General features: G+C 38.9%; 1 protein-coding gene across 3 annotated transcripts in view; it reads left to right on the top strand.

Annotated features, from left to right (window-relative positions):
• C11H16orf70 (chromosome 11 C16orf70 homolog) overlaps positions 1 to 21,056 on the top strand; it is a 37,105-nt gene that overhangs the window by 12,281 nt on the left and 3,768 nt on the right. For all 3 annotated transcript variants that reach the window (XM_030457790.1, XM_030457789.1, XM_030457791.1), the window contains exons 5-15: positions 2,437 to 2,480; positions 2,769 to 2,848; positions 6,920 to 7,014; positions 9,614 to 9,711; positions 11,357 to 11,469; positions 13,462 to 13,595; positions 14,933 to 15,016; positions 15,802 to 15,884; positions 16,680 to 16,723; positions 18,652 to 18,695; positions 19,917 to 19,975. In XM_030457790.1, coding sequence (XP_030313650.1) covers positions 2,437 to 2,480; positions 2,769 to 2,848; positions 6,920 to 7,014; positions 9,614 to 9,711; positions 11,357 to 11,469; positions 13,462 to 13,595; positions 14,933 to 15,016; positions 15,802 to 15,884; positions 16,680 to 16,723; positions 18,652 to 18,695; positions 19,917 to 19,975 — 878 coding nt within the window. The remainder of the gene's footprint in view (positions 1 to 2,436; positions 2,481 to 2,768; positions 2,849 to 6,919; positions 7,015 to 9,613; positions 9,712 to 11,356; positions 11,470 to 13,461; positions 13,596 to 14,932; positions 15,017 to 15,801; positions 15,885 to 16,679; positions 16,724 to 18,651; positions 18,696 to 19,916; positions 19,976 to 21,056) is intronic.

Raw genomic sequence — 21,056 nt, 5'->3', positions numbered from 1 at the left:
GGAATGTGGCAGTGGTATAGTGTTTTTTGAAGTGCTGTAACAAGTATATGCCATGTCTCTCCATCTCCAAATAGTTTTTGAGGGTCTGACTACCCAATGTTGTCAGAGCTGTGCCTGACCTTTCTCTAAAATGTGTTTTGAAAATTGTTTAAAAAAAAAAACAAAATTGCTTCAGCATTGTTCCCAAGAAGTTTTGTCTCCCTCTGAGAGGAGGAAAGCTTGAGCACAGCCTCCAGCAATTTCAGGAGCCAGGCACTGCAGGAGAGGTTAGTTCATTAAGAGTACTGATTAGTCCTGATTAGGACCTGGTTCTGAAAACACTCCTGTGATTTTTAACAACAAGTTGTCTCACACACTCTGAGGTGGAGGAAGGGTTAGATTTCACAGTGCTGGTCTGTTCTTGCTGGTTAGCAGATACCTGAATATTTTTATGAGACTTACTCAGTAGTCATCGTGAAAACACTGAGTGTGACAAAACATAAGGCTTTAATCATTTAAACCAGCTGCCTTCTGGCTGTGTAGTAAACATGTCACTGAATAGTTCTTGGGCTTCTCAGTTTTGTTCCTTTGCACATAGGAGGGTCACATTAATCCTTTTGTCAGTGTAGTTTTAAAAATAAACCCTTTTTTAGTGCTATGGGCTGTTGCAGTGTTTCTTTAATATGTCTTTCATTACATTCATGAGGTATTTTGTCTGCCTTTAAATTTTGCTAAGTTGTGCTTGTTTTTTCCTCTACCTTTTTTTTTTTTTTTTTCTATTTACTAAAATAAATATTGACATGGATAGACCTGTTTGTGAATCATGGGAAGAGGACTGATGGCAAATCAGTGTCTGTCTGCTCTCAGGGTGGAATGAGGTAAAAACCTCATTTTTGTGGGGCATGGTTTCTTTAGGCTCAAACCTTTCAGTGGGGAAAAGATGTGCAAAGTCAAAAAAACCTGTCCTGTAATTCCTAGTTTTTCATAAACGTAGCCTTTGTTTTTAACAAGCTGTGCAGTGAAGGAAATGACATGTCAAACTGCCTTTAAATTAAAATGCTGAATAACCATTTTTTCCAAGAACCATAATTCAAAGTATATTTATTAAGAAGAAAAAATTGTTTGCTCTTCTTTATGTTGGTTCTGCCAGAACATTCATTTGTTGCTTGCTTTGTGCTTTACTTGCTGCTTATATCCTGACATGTGTGGGCTTCCTGAGAACTCTTCCAACTTCTAATGAGTCAACAGTGTCCCATTAAATGTTGGGGGTGTTTTTTGTGGTGGGTTTTTTTGTTGTTTTGTTTGTTTGGTTTTTTTGGTTTGTTGTTTGGTTTCTTTTTCCAGTACAGTAGTTTAAGCATTCCAAGTTTTTTATTTATGGTTATTTTCTGGGCATCTCCTAAAACCAACTTCCTTCTTAGCTGGTGATATTTTTAGTCTTCAAAGCCATGTTTGGTAGCAAACTCCTTGAGGAATTCTACTTTATTCTCTAGCTGAAGAGTAAGTCCTTTCTAAATCTGCTGCTGATTTGTTGAAGGACTGTACAAAGTAATAAAAAGTTCTTTACCTTTTCTTCACAGCAGTTATGATGTGCTCTGTGTATTTCCCTGCTGACATAGGAACACATGTAGGGAGGAAGAAGCTTGTTTTTGACCATGGTTACTATCCAAAAATTATCTGGTTAATAATTATAGTAGATATAATAATACCTAGCCCAGCATAGCCTCAAGGTACATAAAAATAATAGGAAATCAATCTCAGGTGCACATTAGCAGGTATTCATTTAGAACAAAGGACCCATGTACAATATTACCTGTAGGGAGAAGAGCTCCTTCAGGAAGCTCTAAAATATTTAGTAAATGTCAGGGCTGGGTGTTATGGCTTGCTCTGATTCTTTGTGGGATGCTTTTCCTGATTTACTGTGTAATGCCTGGCTAGATGTCTATTTATGTAGTACTGAAATGGAATCCTGCTGCTTAGTCTTGCTGAGTTCATCTTTTGCTTTAGAAGAGGAGCTGGAAAGTTAGAATAGTGCCATCAGTGCTTGGGCTTGCTGTCCTGCACAGTCATTCTCTGGGGTCATAGGAGCACCCAAGGAATTCCCTACTGTTTGACATTCATTAGAGGGTTCCCTAATTAGCTGTCCTGTGTTTTTGCTTTCTTTTGAACTTGCTTAACTCTGCAGAAATCAAGATGCTGATATATTAGTGGAGAGGTTACTCTCTGTATGTCAGTGCAGGTTAACCCAGGATCTGAATTTGTTCTTCAGATTCAGATGTGCATTGGCTGAGTCAGTTTTGGAGTTTTGTCTCTGTCAATGTGACATATCCTTGCAGAGTTCTGGTAAGGAGGGGAGGGAGCAGCACAAGCTGGTCTTGCCATGTGATGAAAACTTTGTCCCTGTAATGATTCACAAATCTATGAAGAATGGTAATGTTTCTGTTTCCTGTCTTTCAGGTGATTGAAGTTTATGACTTGACTAAGGTGAAGTTAAAATATTGGTAAGTGACCTTAGATAACCCTTGATTTCTTCTTGCTTACAGTGATGGGGGTCTCTCTGGCTTTTAATCCTAAACTCATTTTAATTCAATCATTCTTGTTAAAGACAAAACAAAACAACTGTCAAAAAAGACTGTAGGTAATTACCCTTTCTTGAACATAGCTCTTGGTTAAATTACCAGTTTTCTCTTTCCTTCAGTCTTAGATGAAGTAAACATTTGTCAGTATGTCAGTAAATGTCAGTAAACATTTGTGGCATCTGTTCCATTTTCTTGTGTTTTCTTTTTTAGTGGTGTCCATTTTAACTCTCAGGCAATTGCTCCAACCATAGAACAAATTGATCAGTCATTTGGAGCAACACATCCAGGAGGTAAGCTCAAGTATTTCCAAGAATCAGAACCACACCTAGGTTGACAGTTTTCTTTCTAAGACGTTTTCCTTGTAGGTCTCCCAAGAGAAATGTTTAGAAACTTCTGTTGTCAAACTCTCTGAAGTTGTCTTCCAGAATGGTTGTGTTCTTAGAGCTGGTGTTGTGTAGCATGTACTGTAAGTTCAGTTGTGACTTTCTTCAAGTGAAATGGAGAGACAGGGAGTCAGTGGCATGGAATGGTGTGGTCAGGTATCATTGATCTGTGTTAGTACCAGAAAATTGTGAATTTATCATTGGTGCTGTTGTTTTTACACATTCTTACATATGTTCAGGTCTTAGGTGTTATTAGGGATGAAGTACACCATGAAGAGACAGACATTCAAGCTGATCTGTGTTTGCTCCACACTGCAAATGTGTCCCTGCTAGGGCAGGATCCAGTCTGAGCCTGTGTGTAACTGGCTTGCATCACCCTGTGCCTCCTTCCTGTTACTGGGGAGGGACGTGAAGCCAGCCTGCATGCAGCCTGACCAGAACCATGACAAGTTTAATTAACCTGGCTGAACCTACTCTGACTCCTGTGCTGCCACTTCTGTAGCAGGAAAAATCCTGTCTTTTAAGCTCCATTCTTACATATGAAATGGAATGTTTATTTCAGGGGTTTGTGAGGTGATGAAAAGGATTCAGTGGTGAAACTTGGAAGAGGATATTTATAATTAATCTACTCAGGAACTTTCAAGAAATGGAGCTGCAGACTGGCATAACAAGAAAGAAGATTTAAGGCCATATAGGCAAGATACTCTTTTTAAAGCATCATTTTCTATTTTTAGCTGAAGACAGTCTGTTTGCAGTAGCTGGGCTGATCCCAAACAGGCTAACATTCTTTGTGACTGATGGCCATTGCCTCTCCAGGCTTTGTCTCTGTGCTCTGTAGGCTCTCTCTTGCACATTACAGGACAGGATTAATTAGCTATGGAGGCTCATGTGGCTAAAGCAGTATCATTGCATAAAAGCCTGGTGTAGTAGATGAGTATCGGAGTGAGATAAATTAAACTTGGAGGATTATGAACCATAAAAATGCATATCCAGCTGGAAGCATTGCTTGTGATACAAATAGTATGTTTTATTACTTAATAAAATTGTATGCAAGCACTTAAAAACAGAGCTTGGCACCACGTGTTCTCTTGCTGAAATGGCCAAAGCTTGTGTGCCTGTTATACTTCCTTAAGAAAACTTGCACACTTGCTCCATCTGAGGAAAGTTTTTCATAACATCTTTTCATCCAGTGACATGTAGATATGACAAGGTATTTATTAAAACTTTGGCCTCTATTGCAATTTCACAAGTGCATTTGCTAATTCAGTTTCCTCCCTGGAAATTCCCTGTCTTCCATTATGAGCCCATCCAGCAGAAGTAGTTGCTCTGTATTAAGCTGCCTGTCATGAACAGTTTGAAGTGTATCATGCAGTGCAAATTTTTTTATCACTGTTTTTTTGGTTTTTTTTTCATTCTTTGTGTTTTCTGAAACAGGAAAGACAACAAAACAGAATAGTTTTCAGCTTGTGGGAGGGGTGGTGATGCTGTTTTCACGTCACAGGAAAATTTGAGCTGGGGTGGGGAGAGTAATGTAGGAAGGGAGACCTTTCTATTGATACAACAAAAGTATTAAGTGCCAGTTTTCATGAATGGAATTGTGAGAGAACCATCCCATTTCTTGGCTCTACCAATACTCCTCCAAAACCCTGATGCAATTCCTTTAAGTTTGGAAATGTTCTGTTGTCTCTGTGCATTCGCTCCACTGGAATTTCAAGCAAAATATTGTCTTTCACTTAAGTCCAAGGTGGTTGCAGCTAAGCTTTCCTGCAACAGGATACAGTGAGAGTTTCAAAACATATTTCAAAAGGTTAGCAAGGGTTTTGTGTTGAAACTGAGTGTCAGTAAACAGCTTTGGTTTTGCCAAATCACTGGTTTTAAAAAATGAAGCATCATCAAGAAGATTGCAACCAGCTTCATTACTTTTTGTCTTGTGTTAGTTTGAAATGCTGTAGTGTCTTGGTCATGGGGCTGATTGAAATATGACCACTTTGGAGGTCAATAACTTCATCCAAGCCAGTGTTTTATCCCACATTTCCATGATTCTCTGACCTATCTCCCTGCTGGGAAGTGCTTGCTCTTGCCAGTGGTTCTCTTGAAATCACATCCTGTTCTGAGTCTTTCAGGATGTGGGATTGAGCTGAAGTCATGAGGTACAAGAAAAAAAAAATTAAAAAAATCCTTCCCTCCTGCCACAGTGGCCTTGCAAGGACAGGAGCATCCTGTCTTCCAGCTCTGGAACTCCTCAGGATTCAGAGGTTGCCCAGGCTCTGCTGCAGTGCCAGAAAATTGTTGTGCTTCTTATTGGAAAGACTTGATTTGGGATCTCCCTGGCTCCATTCTGCAGCCTTGCTGGTGCTGATGGCTTTGTTCCATCCTTCTCTACAGAAAAATTTCCCAGCTGGTCACACTCTGCTGCTTTCCTGGAACGCAAACTCACTCCCTTTCATTCACCCAAACTGTAGCAGCAAAGAATCTGTCTTTTTGCTCCTGTCAGCAATTTTGAACAGAACTACTCTGCAGGGTACCTGTATAATAAATAAGGTTTTTTGGGTTTTTTAATTTATTTACCTTGTCCAGTCACATGGTTGTGACATGGTCTCAAGGGAAACATGTGTGAACTTGTTCAGGATAGAAGCATTTCTTGCCCTTTAAGCCAAAGCATCAACAAATACTTCAGGGATGGGAACTGATGTGATTTGTATAATCAGATATCACACTTGGCATGACCAGGGGAAAAACACTTCTCCAGCTGGCTGTGGGCTTTGGAAAAGATGTATCATAACTTAGCACATGAGAGAGATTTGTGTAATTTTCCTGCAGATCAAAATGTTTCCTTCTCCCCCCACATTTTCCTTTTGAGTGGCAAGCGGGGAAGCTCTTAACCAGCACATGCTGCATAAAAGGCAAATGATGACTTTTGAGAGCTTTGTGCTTATTGCTCAACATTTATTTTTCTATACTGAGCAGTCTGGTGTTGTCTGGATACCTTGTGACATGTCTCAGCTTGAACACTGGGAAGATACTTTGCAAGGCTAGGGGTTAATCAACCTCTGTTTATATGCATTTTCTCTCTCTGCTATGTCATCTTAAATATAAAATTGTAAGAAAAAAAGAGACTATTGAACCAAAGAGGAAGAAAGCATCTTCTCTTGTTCAGGTGTTTCTTTGTTGGTTTTGCCTCTGCTGTTTTCAACCTGTGTTGCTAATGTGTGAGAAGAACACCCTGTTCCCCCCAGCAGCTACTGGGCACAGGTTGAAATTTGGAAGCATCAATCCCAAAGCTGTTTCCAAGCTCCCAGTCTCTTGGGATTGGTTTTAAGCTTTCCATTTTCATGAACCATTATGTCTTGTGGAAGTACTGGGATGTCTTTCCTTGCTGTTTATAGCTGATGGTGTGTGATTCGTCGCAGTAAATCAGGACATCTCCTGATGTGGTGACAGCTGGAAAGCTGCTCCTGGCCTGATTTATTACTGCTCTTTGAAAAAGCTGATTGATGGGCTGGTGGTTCTGGTGATGATATTTTTAATTAGAATTGTAAATAGCTGAGGATGTTTCCTTTGGTGTGAAGTACAGAATTTAGCAGTGCTCTGAGCACACCTGGCTGAAAGACTTTCTGGTTAAGACTTTAAGACTTTCTGGTTTCACCTAACAAGGAACAGAACTGTTTTGTACTAATAGTAGCTGTTTAAACTACTTCAGGGATATTAAGGTTTAATAAATAGTGCCATACTGTATAATTAGGGATATGTTAGTTTCTGGAGGCCTAAGTAGGCAGCTCTTTAATCAGTCTAAGTTTTCTTTTATTGGTGTGTTTCTCCTGCAACAAATTGGAAGGAAAACTGTTAGTGTCTTGTGTAGTTGTGTTCCTCCCATATCTTGAGATACAGTAAATTCACTGAGGTGATGAAAGTGCTGTTAGAGCTGAACTGAAGAATTCTTAGTTTATTTTGGTAACTCTATTTTCTTTTCCCTTTTAGTGTACAATTCAGCTGAACAACTCTTTCACCTCAATTTCAGAGGATTGTCCTTTTCTTTTCAGTTAGACTCCTGGACTGAAACTCCGAAATATGAGGTCAGCAATCATTTTTTGCCTCTTTTTGCCTCTATGATACTTGTAAAATATCACCTATAATGTGCCTTGCCTGCAAGCAACAGAAACCAGTAATTTGGTAGGAATTTAACTCCTCAGCTGTGCTCTTATTTGTGCTATGTAATCATTTCAAAGTTGAACATTTTCTTCTTTTTAGCAGCAGGCATATGCTTAGAGGTTTTGCTTGCATCATGGACTGGGGCTAGCAATTATTGTTGAAAGGAATCTTCTAAAAATAAGAGTCTGCTCTATGCAAATACATAAAAAGCAATCTACTGGAAGGCTGTTATTTTATCAGATATTTTTGAGTCTCATCAAAATGGTTACACAACTGAACTAGGTTAGAGTTCATCAAATATGTTTTTATCTTAAGTGTCTTTGAGTATGAGTGCTTTTAGTAAGCTAAAGGAATGAGCTTTACTTGTAATGCCTGTTTGCATATTCAGCAAATGTCTGGATGAGTTTCTGAATAATTGAATATTCTGCTGCATTCTCTGAGATCTTTGGCAGTCGCATTCTATAGTGGAAACAAGAACAGGTCTTCTGTGACTTCCACCTACACTAACAAAATTTTATATATAACGTGGTTTTTGTGAGGATGGAAATGCTCTCAGTTGTGTTATTTAGTCTTACCTGTTAAAAACAGTGTATTGTATGGTATTAAAATAAAAACAGCATATAAAGAGCCAAAACAAAGTGGAAGAAATCCATCAAGGTGGTGACGTGTTTTTATAGCACAGTTTGGTACTTTAGTAATTGTGCTTTGGCATGTGAGACAACAGAGGCTTTACCAAGGGAAGTTACTATTCAGCAGTAGTGAAGATCAGTTTGGTTTCAGAAATACTGGAAGATAAATAGAAGCCAAACTCACAAAAAATAGTAGCTTTTGAGGCAAGGGTTCCCAGGGAATTTATGAATGAAATATCTGACTTAAGAGATGTCATTTTCTAGACTGAAAATTTGCAAAGGTCATGGCATCACAGAACGAGAATCTCAAGTTGGAAGGCACCCATAAGATTCCTCAAGAACTCCCTGCTCCTTGCAGGGCTTCGTAGACCTCCCAGGATGTTAAAATAAAACTCAACTTTCACCATTGCATCTGTGTGTCTTGTTTTGGTACATGAAAAACAGGGGTGGTTACAGAATGCTTGGTGCAAAGATGTGGTTCTTGGGGAAGTGTTACAGTTCTTTGTAACTGGTGAAAATAATTTTGCATTCTCAATGTCTTCCATCCAGTTGTTCAAATAAGGTTGGTAAAATGTTTTCCCTGAGTTAAAGGTGAAATTCTCTGCAGGAATTTAAATAGGTAGAAATAGGATAGTTTAGAAAACAGAGAAATATGAGACAATCCACAGGGAAAACAACAGTTTATTGAGCTTTTTGGGTAGAACATTAGGAAAGACAGAAGAGTGAAATGAAATTTGAAGCTGTCACAATCCCTTAAATTCCGGGAGGGCCATACAGGAATGCTAAACCAGTCAGCAAAGCAGTATAATCTCTGCTGATGGAAATGAAAAAACAATGAAGAAAACCTTGAGTTTTTTATATAGCTACTAACTAGCTGCAGGTGAACTGTTTCTGTTAAGGAATGAAGTGTGTGTAGCTCAGGTACTTCCATGGCTCTTCAGAAGATTTCTCTGCTGCTAATGCTGAGTATGTTAAAAAGTAATCTATAGTGCCTGACTGCTTTAGAAAGCTGTATTTTGAGATGTTCAAGTTCTGTGCAAATCAGAAAAAGAATTTAAGTCAGGCATCTCTAGATTTGCTAAGCAGAGGAAGTTCCATCCTAAATACCTTCAGCAGTGAAAATCTCTGAGATTTTTTTTTTTTTATAAAGAATAATTTTTGTGTTCACCTTCTGTGGTGTCCTGCTAAAGCAGGATTATAGTTTTAGTTTTGTTGACTGCTTGTCACAAAGTTAGCTTCTTTTTTTCCCGTGCCAGTCTTGAAGATCCTGTCATCTTCAGAGTTGAAAGAAATAGGCTTTTGCCACACCAGTAGAATGAATCTTTCTGCCTTAGCATGCTTTTTGTTTGATGAGAACACTCAAAATATCACTATCTGAATAGTATGGGTAAGAATGTGGTCATGAGGAGAGCTGAAAAATCTGCTTAATGAATGAGTCTTTTTTCATCAGATGACATTTTCACTGGTTTGTAAAATGCCTTTAAAAGGCTAAAATCAATGCAGTAGCAGAGGGAAAAAACAAATTTCTACATTTAAAATTAACAGTTTCTTCAAACCTAAATAGAGTGATCAATACAAACACTTTTACGTTGCTAGTTGCCAATGATTAAACCAGGAAACCCTGAATTCTCAATAGACGCCACAGCCAATTGTCAGGCTAGTGCCATCTCTTGGTGGATAACCAGAGTGTCTCGCACCAGCTTCAGAATCCAGGAATTGTGGCATGTCTAAAAAAACCCACCTTGAAGGGGTTTTTTTTGGTTTTCCCTTTTGTCACTGGCTAGACACTACTCTGAATTAGCAAGCCATCTGCTGTTATTTCTGATGTAATTACTAAATTTGACCTGAAGTGTCCCACATGTCATGTAAGAGGAATGGTTTTGTGTGTCCACAGCCTAACTTTGCCCATGGTCTGGCCTCTCTGCAAATTCCACATGGTGCAACTGTGAAAAGGATGTACATCTACAATGGGAACAGTCTGCAGGATACCAAGTATGTACTGGCCATGGTGCTTTCAGCATTTCCAGTAGACTTTTTCTTTTCTTAATGCTGAATACCATCAGATATGGTTTCTTAATTCAGTTTTATGAATTTGGTGATGTGCAGGGTGCCTTTGGGTGCCAGCTTCTTTCAGATTTCCCTAAGTGTTGTCCTCAGACCTTATAATCAAACACCAGTTTGATTTATGTTACTATAAAATCAACTTGGCTTGGCTGTTACAAGCTAATTCAATGGACTTGAAAATCAATTAATTAAGTCAAGGAGGAAATGGAGTTAATTTAGAGATGCAGCAAGGACATACTCACTCTATTTTGTTTGCACACTGGTGACCTCTCTCTAGACAGCTCAAACTTGGGGTAGGCAGTCATTCTGTAGCATATTGGTGCTGTGAATGTCATAGCAGTGTCCTGCCAAGTCTCTTAAATCTCTCACTATATGAAAATCATAGAATATATAGGATATATATATACAGGCTTAAGCCATATGCAGGGTCTACCCTATATTCATTGTATTTGCAGTTACTTGACTGGTCTTGCCATTCTGAGGAAACTAATCTTCATGCTAGTCATGCAATAGTTGCCTTTTAATTTGGTTAAGGGTTTCTGTGGTATTGTTTTATGTTGTCTTTTAAGCAGGAATTTATTGTACAGTATCTGATGTTTTGCTCTGTGTAAAAAAACCCATTGTTCCTGTTCAAGGAAAAATGGGAAAGATTTCTGTTAAATTCTTCCTGTCAACTTACCAAGTGGTAGTTTTTGCAGAGACGGTTGTATTTTAATGCTAGGAGAACATTAAGAAGTCTGTGGATTACTGCTCAGAAGGGAGGAAATCTTATTTATGCAGTCTCTTAATTAGAAATAAGTGCAGTTCAGAAAAATACTGTGTGGGCTTCAGTGAAAGCACTGTTAGTTGCTGAGGGCTCTGTTGTGTGTGAGAGCTCAAAACCTGACTTTCAGCTCATGTTGTTGACATAGAGGAGAAAATTACATAAGAAAAGTGAATTTTACAATGCACATACAAACTAACACACACAAAAAAGCAGCCCTGCCATTTAAATTATCTTTCCTGGTGTTGTTACAGTTTTCTCAGATATTTTTGTAATTGAATTAAAATCAGAACTATTTCCTGCAAAGCAGCACAGTTGTTTGTTCTGTACCTGCTGAAACTGTCTTCATGTTCTGGGCTATGGATTAGCTTCCCAAGAGCAGGGAGAGCATCCCAGAGAAGGCTTTTCTGCTGCATTTGGGGATACACCTAGTTTAAGGAATAAGGTATCTTTTAAGGAATAGGTATCTTTTAAAAGCTGCACAACCTCCATTTGCCCTGAGCGAAGTCTGAAGTGTGAGATGTCCTCACAAGGAGGTATCCAAAGGCCAGAAGATGCAGTTTCTGTAATTCCTGGACTTTTTGAAACTAGCCATTTGTTTCATTAGTAGTAAAAGCCCTGCATTCTTGTGCTGCCTTGTTTGGGGGAAAAGGAAGAGGAACACTTTTCTGCTCCTTGTGTTTAATACAATCTTCAGTCCCAGTTAAATGCAGCTTTGCCAAAATCCATGTGCTCTGTTCCAGCTTATTAATGGAAAATTTGAAGCTTAAGCAAATACTAGGTACATTTTTTTTTTCTGTGTGGTTTCAGGGCTCCCTTGATGCCCCTCAGCTGTTTCCTTGGTAATGTATATGCTGAGAATGTTGATGTTCTGAGAGATGGAACCGGACCCTCAGGTTTACGGCTTCGCCTACTCACTGCAGGTATTGATGACATTCATAACCCTGATCTGGTTGCTTTCCTCAGGAAAAAATGTGAAAGACCTGTAGAAAGTAAACATAGGTTATTTCTGGTGATTTTACAGGTGGCTTCAAACTGTTCCATGTACATTATTTTGAACTATTTGGAAGCAAAACCCAAAGAAACCCCAGTGACTGTTCATCTCCCTATTGCTCCATTTCTCAGGCCCTGGAGAAATGAGGGAGGGCTGTAGCCCTCTGTAGTTCTGAGTCCTTATAATCTGTTTGCAGAAATGGAATTTGTCTCCAGGTCTATATGTGGAATAAAACCAGATGCAGGTACATCACAGTAAAAAAACAGAGATCAAGAAGCCTTATGTACATGTGCTTCTTCTGAGATTCCAGTGAGCTGTATAATAGTGGTATTTTTGTGATTAGTTCTGAAAGGCTTTTAAAAATGCCAGGAAGACACTGTATAAATGCCACTGTCTTAGAATGCACTTTAAATTCAGGTCCACTTTCATTTGCTGATGGAGATAGCAGTGAAAGAGACAGAGGCTGATGAATAACTTCTCCTTGTGTGTGCTTTCAGAGACAGGGAGGAAAGTTAGGGAAAGATGTGATGACTGCAAAGGAGTCTTGTGTAGTCACCATATCATGAGACTTGACAATGTTTTTAAGAAATGATACTGAGCTGTATTAAACAGTTTTCATTGGCTTTTGACCTCTTATGGTTACTAGCTGCATGTGTGTTGACGAAACCCTTGGAATGCATTCCCAATATGCCAAAGTTAAAAGGGAGAAAATTTAAGATGAAGAGTAAATAATGATGAAAAAAAAGAAAATAGAGCAGATGTTTTCAAATTATTTTGCTTCTCTCTTTACAGTGAAAGATATGGAGAGCTGCCTAGGACAAGGAACATACCCTTGTGTACTAGGAAAGGATTTAGCTATAATGTCATAGTAATATAAACATTTTTAAGAAATTGGACACTTCAAGGTAGAGTGTCAAGTTTAGTTAAGTATATATATATATATGCAGCTTATATGTCAGTAAATACAAAAATTATTAAAATACATCTCTAACATTCAAGCTAAAACTTGCAGAGGCAATCTGGACATGCACTGTTCTTGATTTGCTGAAGGTTGGTTGGAGAAACTTCTATGTAGAGCATATTACACACCTGCTCTAGCACAAACTTCTCTGCAAGTGTATTAATTTCAACTAACTCTTGTTTGGGAAATTAAGGATGACTCAATTAGATGCCTACAAGTTATTTTATCAGGTAACTGGCTGCATAAGTAATGTACAGTGGGAAAAGCTAAGTGTGTGTTTAGAGCACAGCCCATATTTTGCAGTAACTGCTTCATGTATGTGCAGGCATTCTTGTAAATATATATATATATTTCTTGAAAGTAAATGGGGTCACAGACTCTTCGGATCTTTTATTTCTTAATATCTAGTAATGGATGTCAGCCACTCATCCATGTAACAGCTATTCAGTAAGATCCATTTTTAACATTGCTTCTGTATGGGGCACATACTCAATATTGATTTATTAAGCTATGGGAATACTGAGTAAAAATAATTTTTTCTGGAGCAGTAAATATGGATGAAGAATTTCACATCACAGGCTTTTTTTTTTTTTTTAGCTGGAGGTACATCCCTACTTGCTGAAGCAGAATATTTTAAGGATATAAATAATTCCTGGTACTCACTGCTAATAAGCAGCTGATCAAATTGAGGCTGATGAAGGAAACAGGTCGAGACACAAGGAAGTAAATACAAGATTGCCAGGGGTGGAGATTAGGAGGAGGGGATCTGTGTCAGCACAAATATCACTTGGAAACATTTCAACTGTTGCAAGAGAAAGGGTTTTAATTTGTTGTCTGAAGAACACAGCTGGTTTATAATAACTAAAATTATAACAACCAACACCAATGCTCTTGCTGTTGGTTTGCTGATGTCTTCTCTGATGTGGGAGAGTGAATTTTGACTTGTTTTCTCCTCCTCAGGTTGTGGCCCTGGTGTTTTAGCTGATGCCAAGATGCGGGTATTTGAACGTTGTGTGTACTTTGGTGATTCCTGCCAGGATGTTTTGAGCACCCTGGGGTCTCCTCACAAAGTCTTCTACAAGTCTGAAGATAAGGTGAGGGGACTGACGCAGGTGCTTGGCTGTCTCTGTTTTCATCACATCACACTGTGTTCATAGAATCATGGAATGGGCTGGGTTGGAAGGGACCTCAGAGCTCATCAAGTCCAACCCTTGATCCACTCCCCCCGTGGTTCCCAGCCCATGGCACTCAGTGCCACATCCAGGCTCTTTGGAAAGATCTCCAGACACGGAGAATCTACTACTTCCCTGGGCAGCCCATTCCAATGCCTGAGCACCCTCTCCAGAAAGAAATTCTTTCTCATCTCCAACCTAAACCTCCCCTGGCACAACTTGAGACCCTGCCCTCTTGTCTTGCTGAGAGTTGCCTGGGAAAAGAGCCCAACCCTCTCTGGCTCCAACCTCCTTTCAGGGAGTTGGAGAGAGTGATGAGGTCTCCCCTGAGCCTCCTCTTCTCCAGCCTCAACACCCCCAGCTCCCTCAGCCTCTCCTCATAGGATCTGTGCTCGAGTCCCTTCACCAGCCCAGTTGCCTCCTTTGGACCCGCTCCAGCACCTCAAGCTCCTTCCTGAGGGGCTGAGGGGCCCAGAACTGGACACAGGACTCAAGCTGTGGCCTCCCCAGGGCTGAGCACAGGGGCAGAATCCCTTCCCTGGACCTGCTGGCCACGCTGTTCCTGAGTGTTCCTGTGTTCTGCAAGGGTAGGGAAGTGAAACTTGTGTGTAGCACAAATTGTAAGTGCTTTGTTTGACATACAAACGGGGTGAGCTGTTATATCATTTGGTTTTAGAAAGCTTTTTTAGGCTAAATTGATGCAAACCTGTTTAAATCTTAATAAAAACAAACAAACAAACAACATCCCCCCCTCCCAAAACAAGCAAAAATCCCCTACATCATTAGAAGTGGTTTAAAATTGATAATTATGGCACTTAGTACCATGTTCTAGCCAGTGTGGTGGTGGTAGGTCATAGGCTGGACTTGATGATTTCAGAGATCTTTTCCATCTTGAATAACTGATTCTGTGAGAAACAGCAGCACTTTTCAATCCAAATGAGCCTTAGCAAGTGGCTGATTTTTTAATCAGCCTATTTTTTTATGGTTTGTGTAAAACAGCTTTAGTATATACTATGGTCTTTTCCTCATGTTTTTAAATACCATCATGTGAGTAAACTTAATTTTGAGTAACTAAAAAAGTAAAAATGGGTGTGTTGTTTTGCCACTGCAAGCAGCTGGTGGCTCTGTCATGAAGCACTGTATCTTACATATTTGAACAAGGGCTTCAAATGAGATTTAGGGCTTGGTTGTAGGTGTGTTGTTGATGGCATTCATCTTTAAATGTTATTAAATACATCTGAAAAATTGTTTTTTTGCAGATGAAAATCCATTCGCCCTCACCCCATAAGCAGGTCCCATCAAAGTGCAATGACTACTTCTTCAATTATTTTACACTTGGAGTGGTGAGTGGGAAGCTTCCATAAATCCATGTAATGTTTTGATGTAAAACTTTATGTAAAAACTTTATGATATAAAAGAATTGATGAAATCAATCCTTTCAGAAAGCCAAGGGAGGTAAGAAATGAGAGACTGCAAAGCTCTGGATTGCTCCCTTAGGAATCTCTGGATAAAAAGAACAAAACTGGTTTTTCTCTAGTGCTTGGAGATTCAGTCATATTTTGTATGAATATATATGAATATATTAATATTACTGAATATATATATTCAGTAATATTTTATCATCTCCACCAGGCACTGGAGGGTTCTTTGTGGCTGCACCTTGGCATTCTCTTTAAGTTTTCTCCCTCTGTCCTGTCTGGTGCACAGATACACTGCTTCTTGTTTCTGAAATCTACACTCCTGTCCCACAGAACTGAGATACAAGAATTAATTATAAAAGTTTGCTGGGCTGTGGGATGTAATGAAACCTTCATGCCCTTCCTTCCAGGTGTTTTGCTTTAGTCTCCAGTGCTGTAAAGAATATGCAGTAAACCAAAACCTCATTTAAAAATTTGACAGCATTAGCAAATGAAACTGCAGTTGTGGTAGAGTGCTGGAGGAAGTGTGTTTATTTGAATTTACAAATAGTCTCTTTATTAAATACTACTTTATAGTTCTGTTTGGGTATGTGTGGGATGGGTATGTATCACTATTTACAGGTACTGTTGTAACTAATTTCAGGTTAACTTGGGATAAGCAACCTTCCTTGATTCAGATTGCTTCATGTCTCTGTTTTTTTCTTCAACAGGATATTCTTTTTGATGCAAACACTCACAAAGTGAAGAAATTTGTCCTGCATACAAATTATCCTGGTCATTACAACTTTAACATGTGAGTGTGAAGAACTGATCTGTTAAAGAGCTTTTTAAGACACCTGAAAAGGAAACTTTATGTTACCTTTATAGAATTCCAGTATTTTTTTTCCCCTGAGTGTTTTTGGTGTGTCTGGTAACCTATGGAGGTTTCAGGTATCATTAATAACACTTTAAAAAAACAATTTTATTTTTGCTTTTAAATACCTTTATATTTTCAAGTGTGTCTTAAAGCAGTAAGTGAGGTGGGTCTCAGTCCAGCTATAATGTGTAAATTATCTTGCTACAGGCAAGCTTCGTATTAGTAAGGGTGTCTATTTACTGGTAGGTAAAGAGCTGTTTGTTTTTTTTTTTTCTCCTCACATTGTTTCAGCTAGTGATGTGAAAAAATTGTCCCACGTTTCTGAACATATTTTCAATACTTTTAAAATGTGAAGTCTTTAGGGGAGTAATGAGAGTTAAGGAGTAAGTGACTGGATGTCTGATTAAAATGAACAGGTTTTCAGGCAGTTGGCATTAGTGCCAGGGAAATCAATAGTTCTCTAAGCTGAGTTTTTTCTCTATCCACTCTATGTAGTAGCAGAGTAATTGTGCTGAAGGACCTTTTCTGTCCTTTAGAAAATTATGTTAGGACATTGCCAGGCTGCTGCCTTTTTTGATATAGAAAATAGAAATGAAACTTCTTAATCTGCTAGCATTGAGACTTCTGTATTATTCATGTGACTTTTCCTTAAACTGGTAATTAAGAGCCTTGAGCTTGTGCTAGGACATTTGTTTTGGATTTTCTAATAGCTTTATGATTTGCACTTTCCAGTTACCATCGCTGTGAATTCAAGATTCCCCTGGTCATTAAACGAGGTGAGTTGTTCATCTTGTGTCCTCTGCCAGGGGCCATGGAGCACAAAATGCTCAAAGGCAAAGCATGGCATGACCACATTTCATTTCTGATGCATCCTTTATTATCAGAGGATGCCAACAGGGAAAGCCATTGAGACCAAGGAGAAATTTTGGGGTTAGATGTCTGTTTAAGTGCTAATGATACTTCAGGACAAGCTAGCAGTTATCTGATTTTACTTACACTGCCTTTCTAACTTACTTGGAGCATACAAGTATTTAACTGCAACATCACTAATTTTCTGTAGTGCTGCCACTCTAGTAAAATCAGTTACCTTGTATCTGAAGGCTCAAAAGGCAGTGTGAGTCTGAGCTCTCTGTCCAATCCACTGCTGATCTTTTTAATTGAAAACTTGCTTGTGAAAGGCTTAGTCATGATATTTAATATAAACTAATTTAGCTGGGAATGGGAACAAACGTCCAGAATGGGGTTGGTCTGTGGGCTATAGAAAAAATGTCTGTTGTGTTCACTTGAAAAACTCTGCTTGGAAAAATATATCTGTGTGTGCTGAATTCTACAAGATATTTACATGTGTATGTAAGAAGTCTCAAGGAAGCACTGGGAGCTTTGACTGGAAAAACAATGTCTGTGTATACAAGCTTGTATGAAAGTTGATTTGTACATCAAGAGAATAAGCATGAAAGTTCTCACTTTTAAGATTATTTTCCCTTAGGTTATTGAGCAATACTGCAAAGGCATTAATTTCTGATTATTCACCTTTAGTAGTGCAATGAATCTCTTCTGAATATTTCTGGGATTTTGTTGCTTAGTTCACCTTTCTGGTCCCTAGCTTATTTTCAGTAACAAGTTGAAAATAAATGCTTCAGAATTTATCAAGAGCCCATCTTCCATCTGGTGGTGACAGTGCTTGGTGCAGCTTTTTAAACTCCTTTCTGTAGTTCATCTTTGGACAACAAATTGACAGGGAGAGTACAAGTGAGCTCTTTCAGCATAGAGAGCAGGTAGAAAATGCACTTTTCAGTCAATTCAGAGACCATTTGCTGTGTTTGACTTATTTAGTGTCCAAGTCCATTTGCACTGCTTCAGGAAGTTGCTTTCAGTATTCACAGGTCCCCCAGTGTATGCATGAAACTGCTTGAAACCACTAGCAAACAGTTTATTTTAAGACCGTGAACATGAATGCAGCCCTCACCTGCAGCTTTTTAAAGTATTTAATACATAGGCTAATTTAGTACGCTACAATTTTCAAACTCTCTGCTGAGTTTGTTTTTGAAAGTGACACTGCAGTTGCTTTCAGGCTTGCCAGCTCCTGCATGCCAGGACAGTTTGGACATAGCAAGTGTCACCTCCTGTCTTCTCAGGTGGTGGCTGTGCTAGGTTTGTCACCTTAGGGCAAATAGGTGGAGTTTTTTACACTGGCATTCTTCAGTGTAAGAAGCAGCTTACACATTGTGTTACAGCTTGAAACCTCCTGTAAGTAAGCACATGTGTTTAATCAATTGGCATTTAACTAATGTGGTTGACAATTCTGGTTGCCAGTAAATGGTTGTAAAGTTAGACATGGACTGACCTAATGCTTGGATGTCTCCTGCTACCTGAGCTAACCTCCCAAAATAAAGGATTATGTAGGAAACACAGACAAGGGGCAATGGGCACAAGTTGCTCCTGGGGAGATTCTGTTTGAGTATAAGAGGAAAATGTTTCCCCATGAGGTCAGACACTGGAATGGTCTCCCAGGGGAAGTGGTGGATTCCCCTCCTTTGGAGAGGGTGAAGTCTGAGCTCGAACAGAGTTCTGGGACATCTCATACAAAAAATTATATTAGAAGTCTTGGAGCAGATGATGCTTGAGGTTCCTTTCCACTCTGACTCTGATTCTGTGAGATTGTTCAAGCATAAACTATAAAGGCTTTTCTGTTTTTCTTTCATAGATAGTGCAGATTCACAGACTGAAACATGTACAACATATAGCAAGGTAAGTGTGTGCAGCTCAGCATGTTTTTCTTCTTTTCTTAAACCATCTAAATGATCTATGTTGAATTGGCAGCATGTTTTGAAGAAATAATAGCGGTTGTATCATGTTTTAAAGCAGAGAAGTCGAAGGCCAAAAGTTAATGTATGTTTTGTGGTTTCAACATTCTGTTGTGTTAAGTACTAAAGGCATTCATAATAGCACACTACAAGTGAGTTAAATTATTGCATTTTTGCATGTTTGGCATTTCAGGATACCTGCAGGTAGGAATAAAACAGTAAAATAAGCATTAGGGGAAAGGCATAGCAGTGGTGGCTGAATGTTAACTGGAAGAGATTGCTAAACAAAATTTTCAGATCTTTTCTGCTTAAGGTAGCTCTTGAAGAGATGGAGTACTTAATGGAGAGTTTTTAACCCCTCCACTACCTTCTGGAGGGATCCAGAAATGCAACTGTGTAGCCTAAATGAGGTTTAGCAGCAGTTGCTGCTGCATTTTTGAGAGCTGTGTTAAATTGAACTAAAATTTTGTGACCAGTGGTGTCTCTGCAATGAACGTTCAGCCCTGGATGGTGCTGCTCCCTTGCCCCCTGGGGTTCCAAATGAAGGCTTTCCTTGTTGAATTTTGGGAAATAAAAAATTGGAGATGGTGCCATTCTTTGCTTTTTTAGTCTATTTACAAAGATCCTTCATGGATTTATTTCAGTATTCTGTGTGAAACTGCAACTTCTTATTAAATCTGCTCAAAGTGATAACTTTTGGACATCCCTAATCATTAAATATGGTAGATTTCCTTTTTCTTTCTCAACTTGTCACTTAAATCAAGGGAAGGCTTTTGGGAGAGGTAGCAGTGATGATCTTTTTAGCACTGCAAAGGTGTGTAAGAGAATATTTTGCTGAGATTTCCCACAGATGCTTTTTTCTCTGAGATGTCCTTGGAATGCTACAAGACTTTCCAGCTACATCTTACCTATAAGACCCATAGAATTTGTTTTTATATTAAAAACTAAGTCAGAGCTGTTTTGAGACAAAAGTGAGAATAAACCCTGAGAAGGTTTCTTAGCTCTAGTTTCTTAGCTCTGTTACTGAGTGTGGCTTGTGGGGAACAACTCCTGTGCTGGCTGGCAAAGGAGCATGTCACAAACAAACCTGTACATGGCTCTCTTCCTAGGTAAAGGGTTTTCCCATGCCTTGTTTTAACACAAAGTTGTTTTTATATATTTACAGTGGGATAGTATTCAGGATCTTCTGGGACACCCTGTAGAAAAGCCAGTGGTACTTCACAGGTAAAGATCTCTCTCTATTCTTGCAGGGACTGAGCTGATGACAGAATGAGTTTAGATATAGGAAGTGTGGTCAATTCACTAGTTACTTTTAGGCTCCTTTGCTGGTACAGTGCAGACTTCTTGGCCACTAACAAGGCTAGATGACTGCTCTCAGAAGGATGGACTGACTTGCAGAATGACCTCTTGAAAAATTTTGGAATGAAGTTTCCAAAGTACTTTGAACTGTAAAATCCAGATAAGAGCTAGACATCATCTAAAGAACTATTTCTGTTAATGTATAATAAATACTGTAGATTTTCATCTGTAGGGTTTTTTTATACTGGTCACATGCACTTCAACAACATGGCATCCTATAACACTGAGTATATATCCTACAACTATAGTGTATGTAATAGCAGTCTTTTTGAATAAGCCTTGCTTTTATGAACATACCTGGTTGTTTCTTAGTCTGACTGAAGGTAGAATAGTGTGCTTACACTTGCTCCATTCCTTTAGGGAATAAAATGGGTTAGATGGTTAGATGGGCATTACCTGCTTGCACTGCTCCCATTCTGCAATGTGTAGGATATGAAAATATGATTTATCTTTGGACAGGAGTGAAGTCATGAGTACTGTGAAAATACCACAGCTATTTCATATACACCTAGCAAGGTCTTTTCATCAGCCTTCTGTATGATTTTAAGTTCTGTTCCAATCAGGTCATTAGACCAGAAGCCACGTAAAGGAAAGCTGGGGTGAAATAGTGATTACACTGAGCCCTTCTGCTGTACATCTGTGTTGTAGAGAGTCTTTCAAACATAGTTTGCTTTACTGAGCACATCTCAAAAGGCTGAGGCATGCAATTTGAGAAACTGACCATTGAGGCTAAAAAGTATTATCTAGGGTACTTTTGGGCTGTAATTGAAAATCCGTTGCAGGCATCAGCAGTTTGTTATTGTTGTATGTATGATCTAAAAATACCAGAAATATCTAAAGGACAAGTGATACATTCATCTTGAAAAACACTAATAAAATTTGGATTATTCTCTTTCAGCATCTCAGCATCTCTGATAAAAACAGTTAACTAATAGACTGCATACAG

This window comes from Calypte anna, chromosome 11 (assembly GCF_003957555.1).
Source record: "Calypte anna isolate BGI_N300 chromosome 11, bCalAnn1_v1.p, whole genome shotgun sequence".
Taxonomy (NCBI): Eukaryota; Metazoa; Chordata; class Aves; order Apodiformes; family Trochilidae; genus Calypte; species Calypte anna.
The sequence above is the reverse complement of the archived record's forward strand: the minus strand, read 5'-3'. Positions and strand labels throughout refer to the sequence as shown.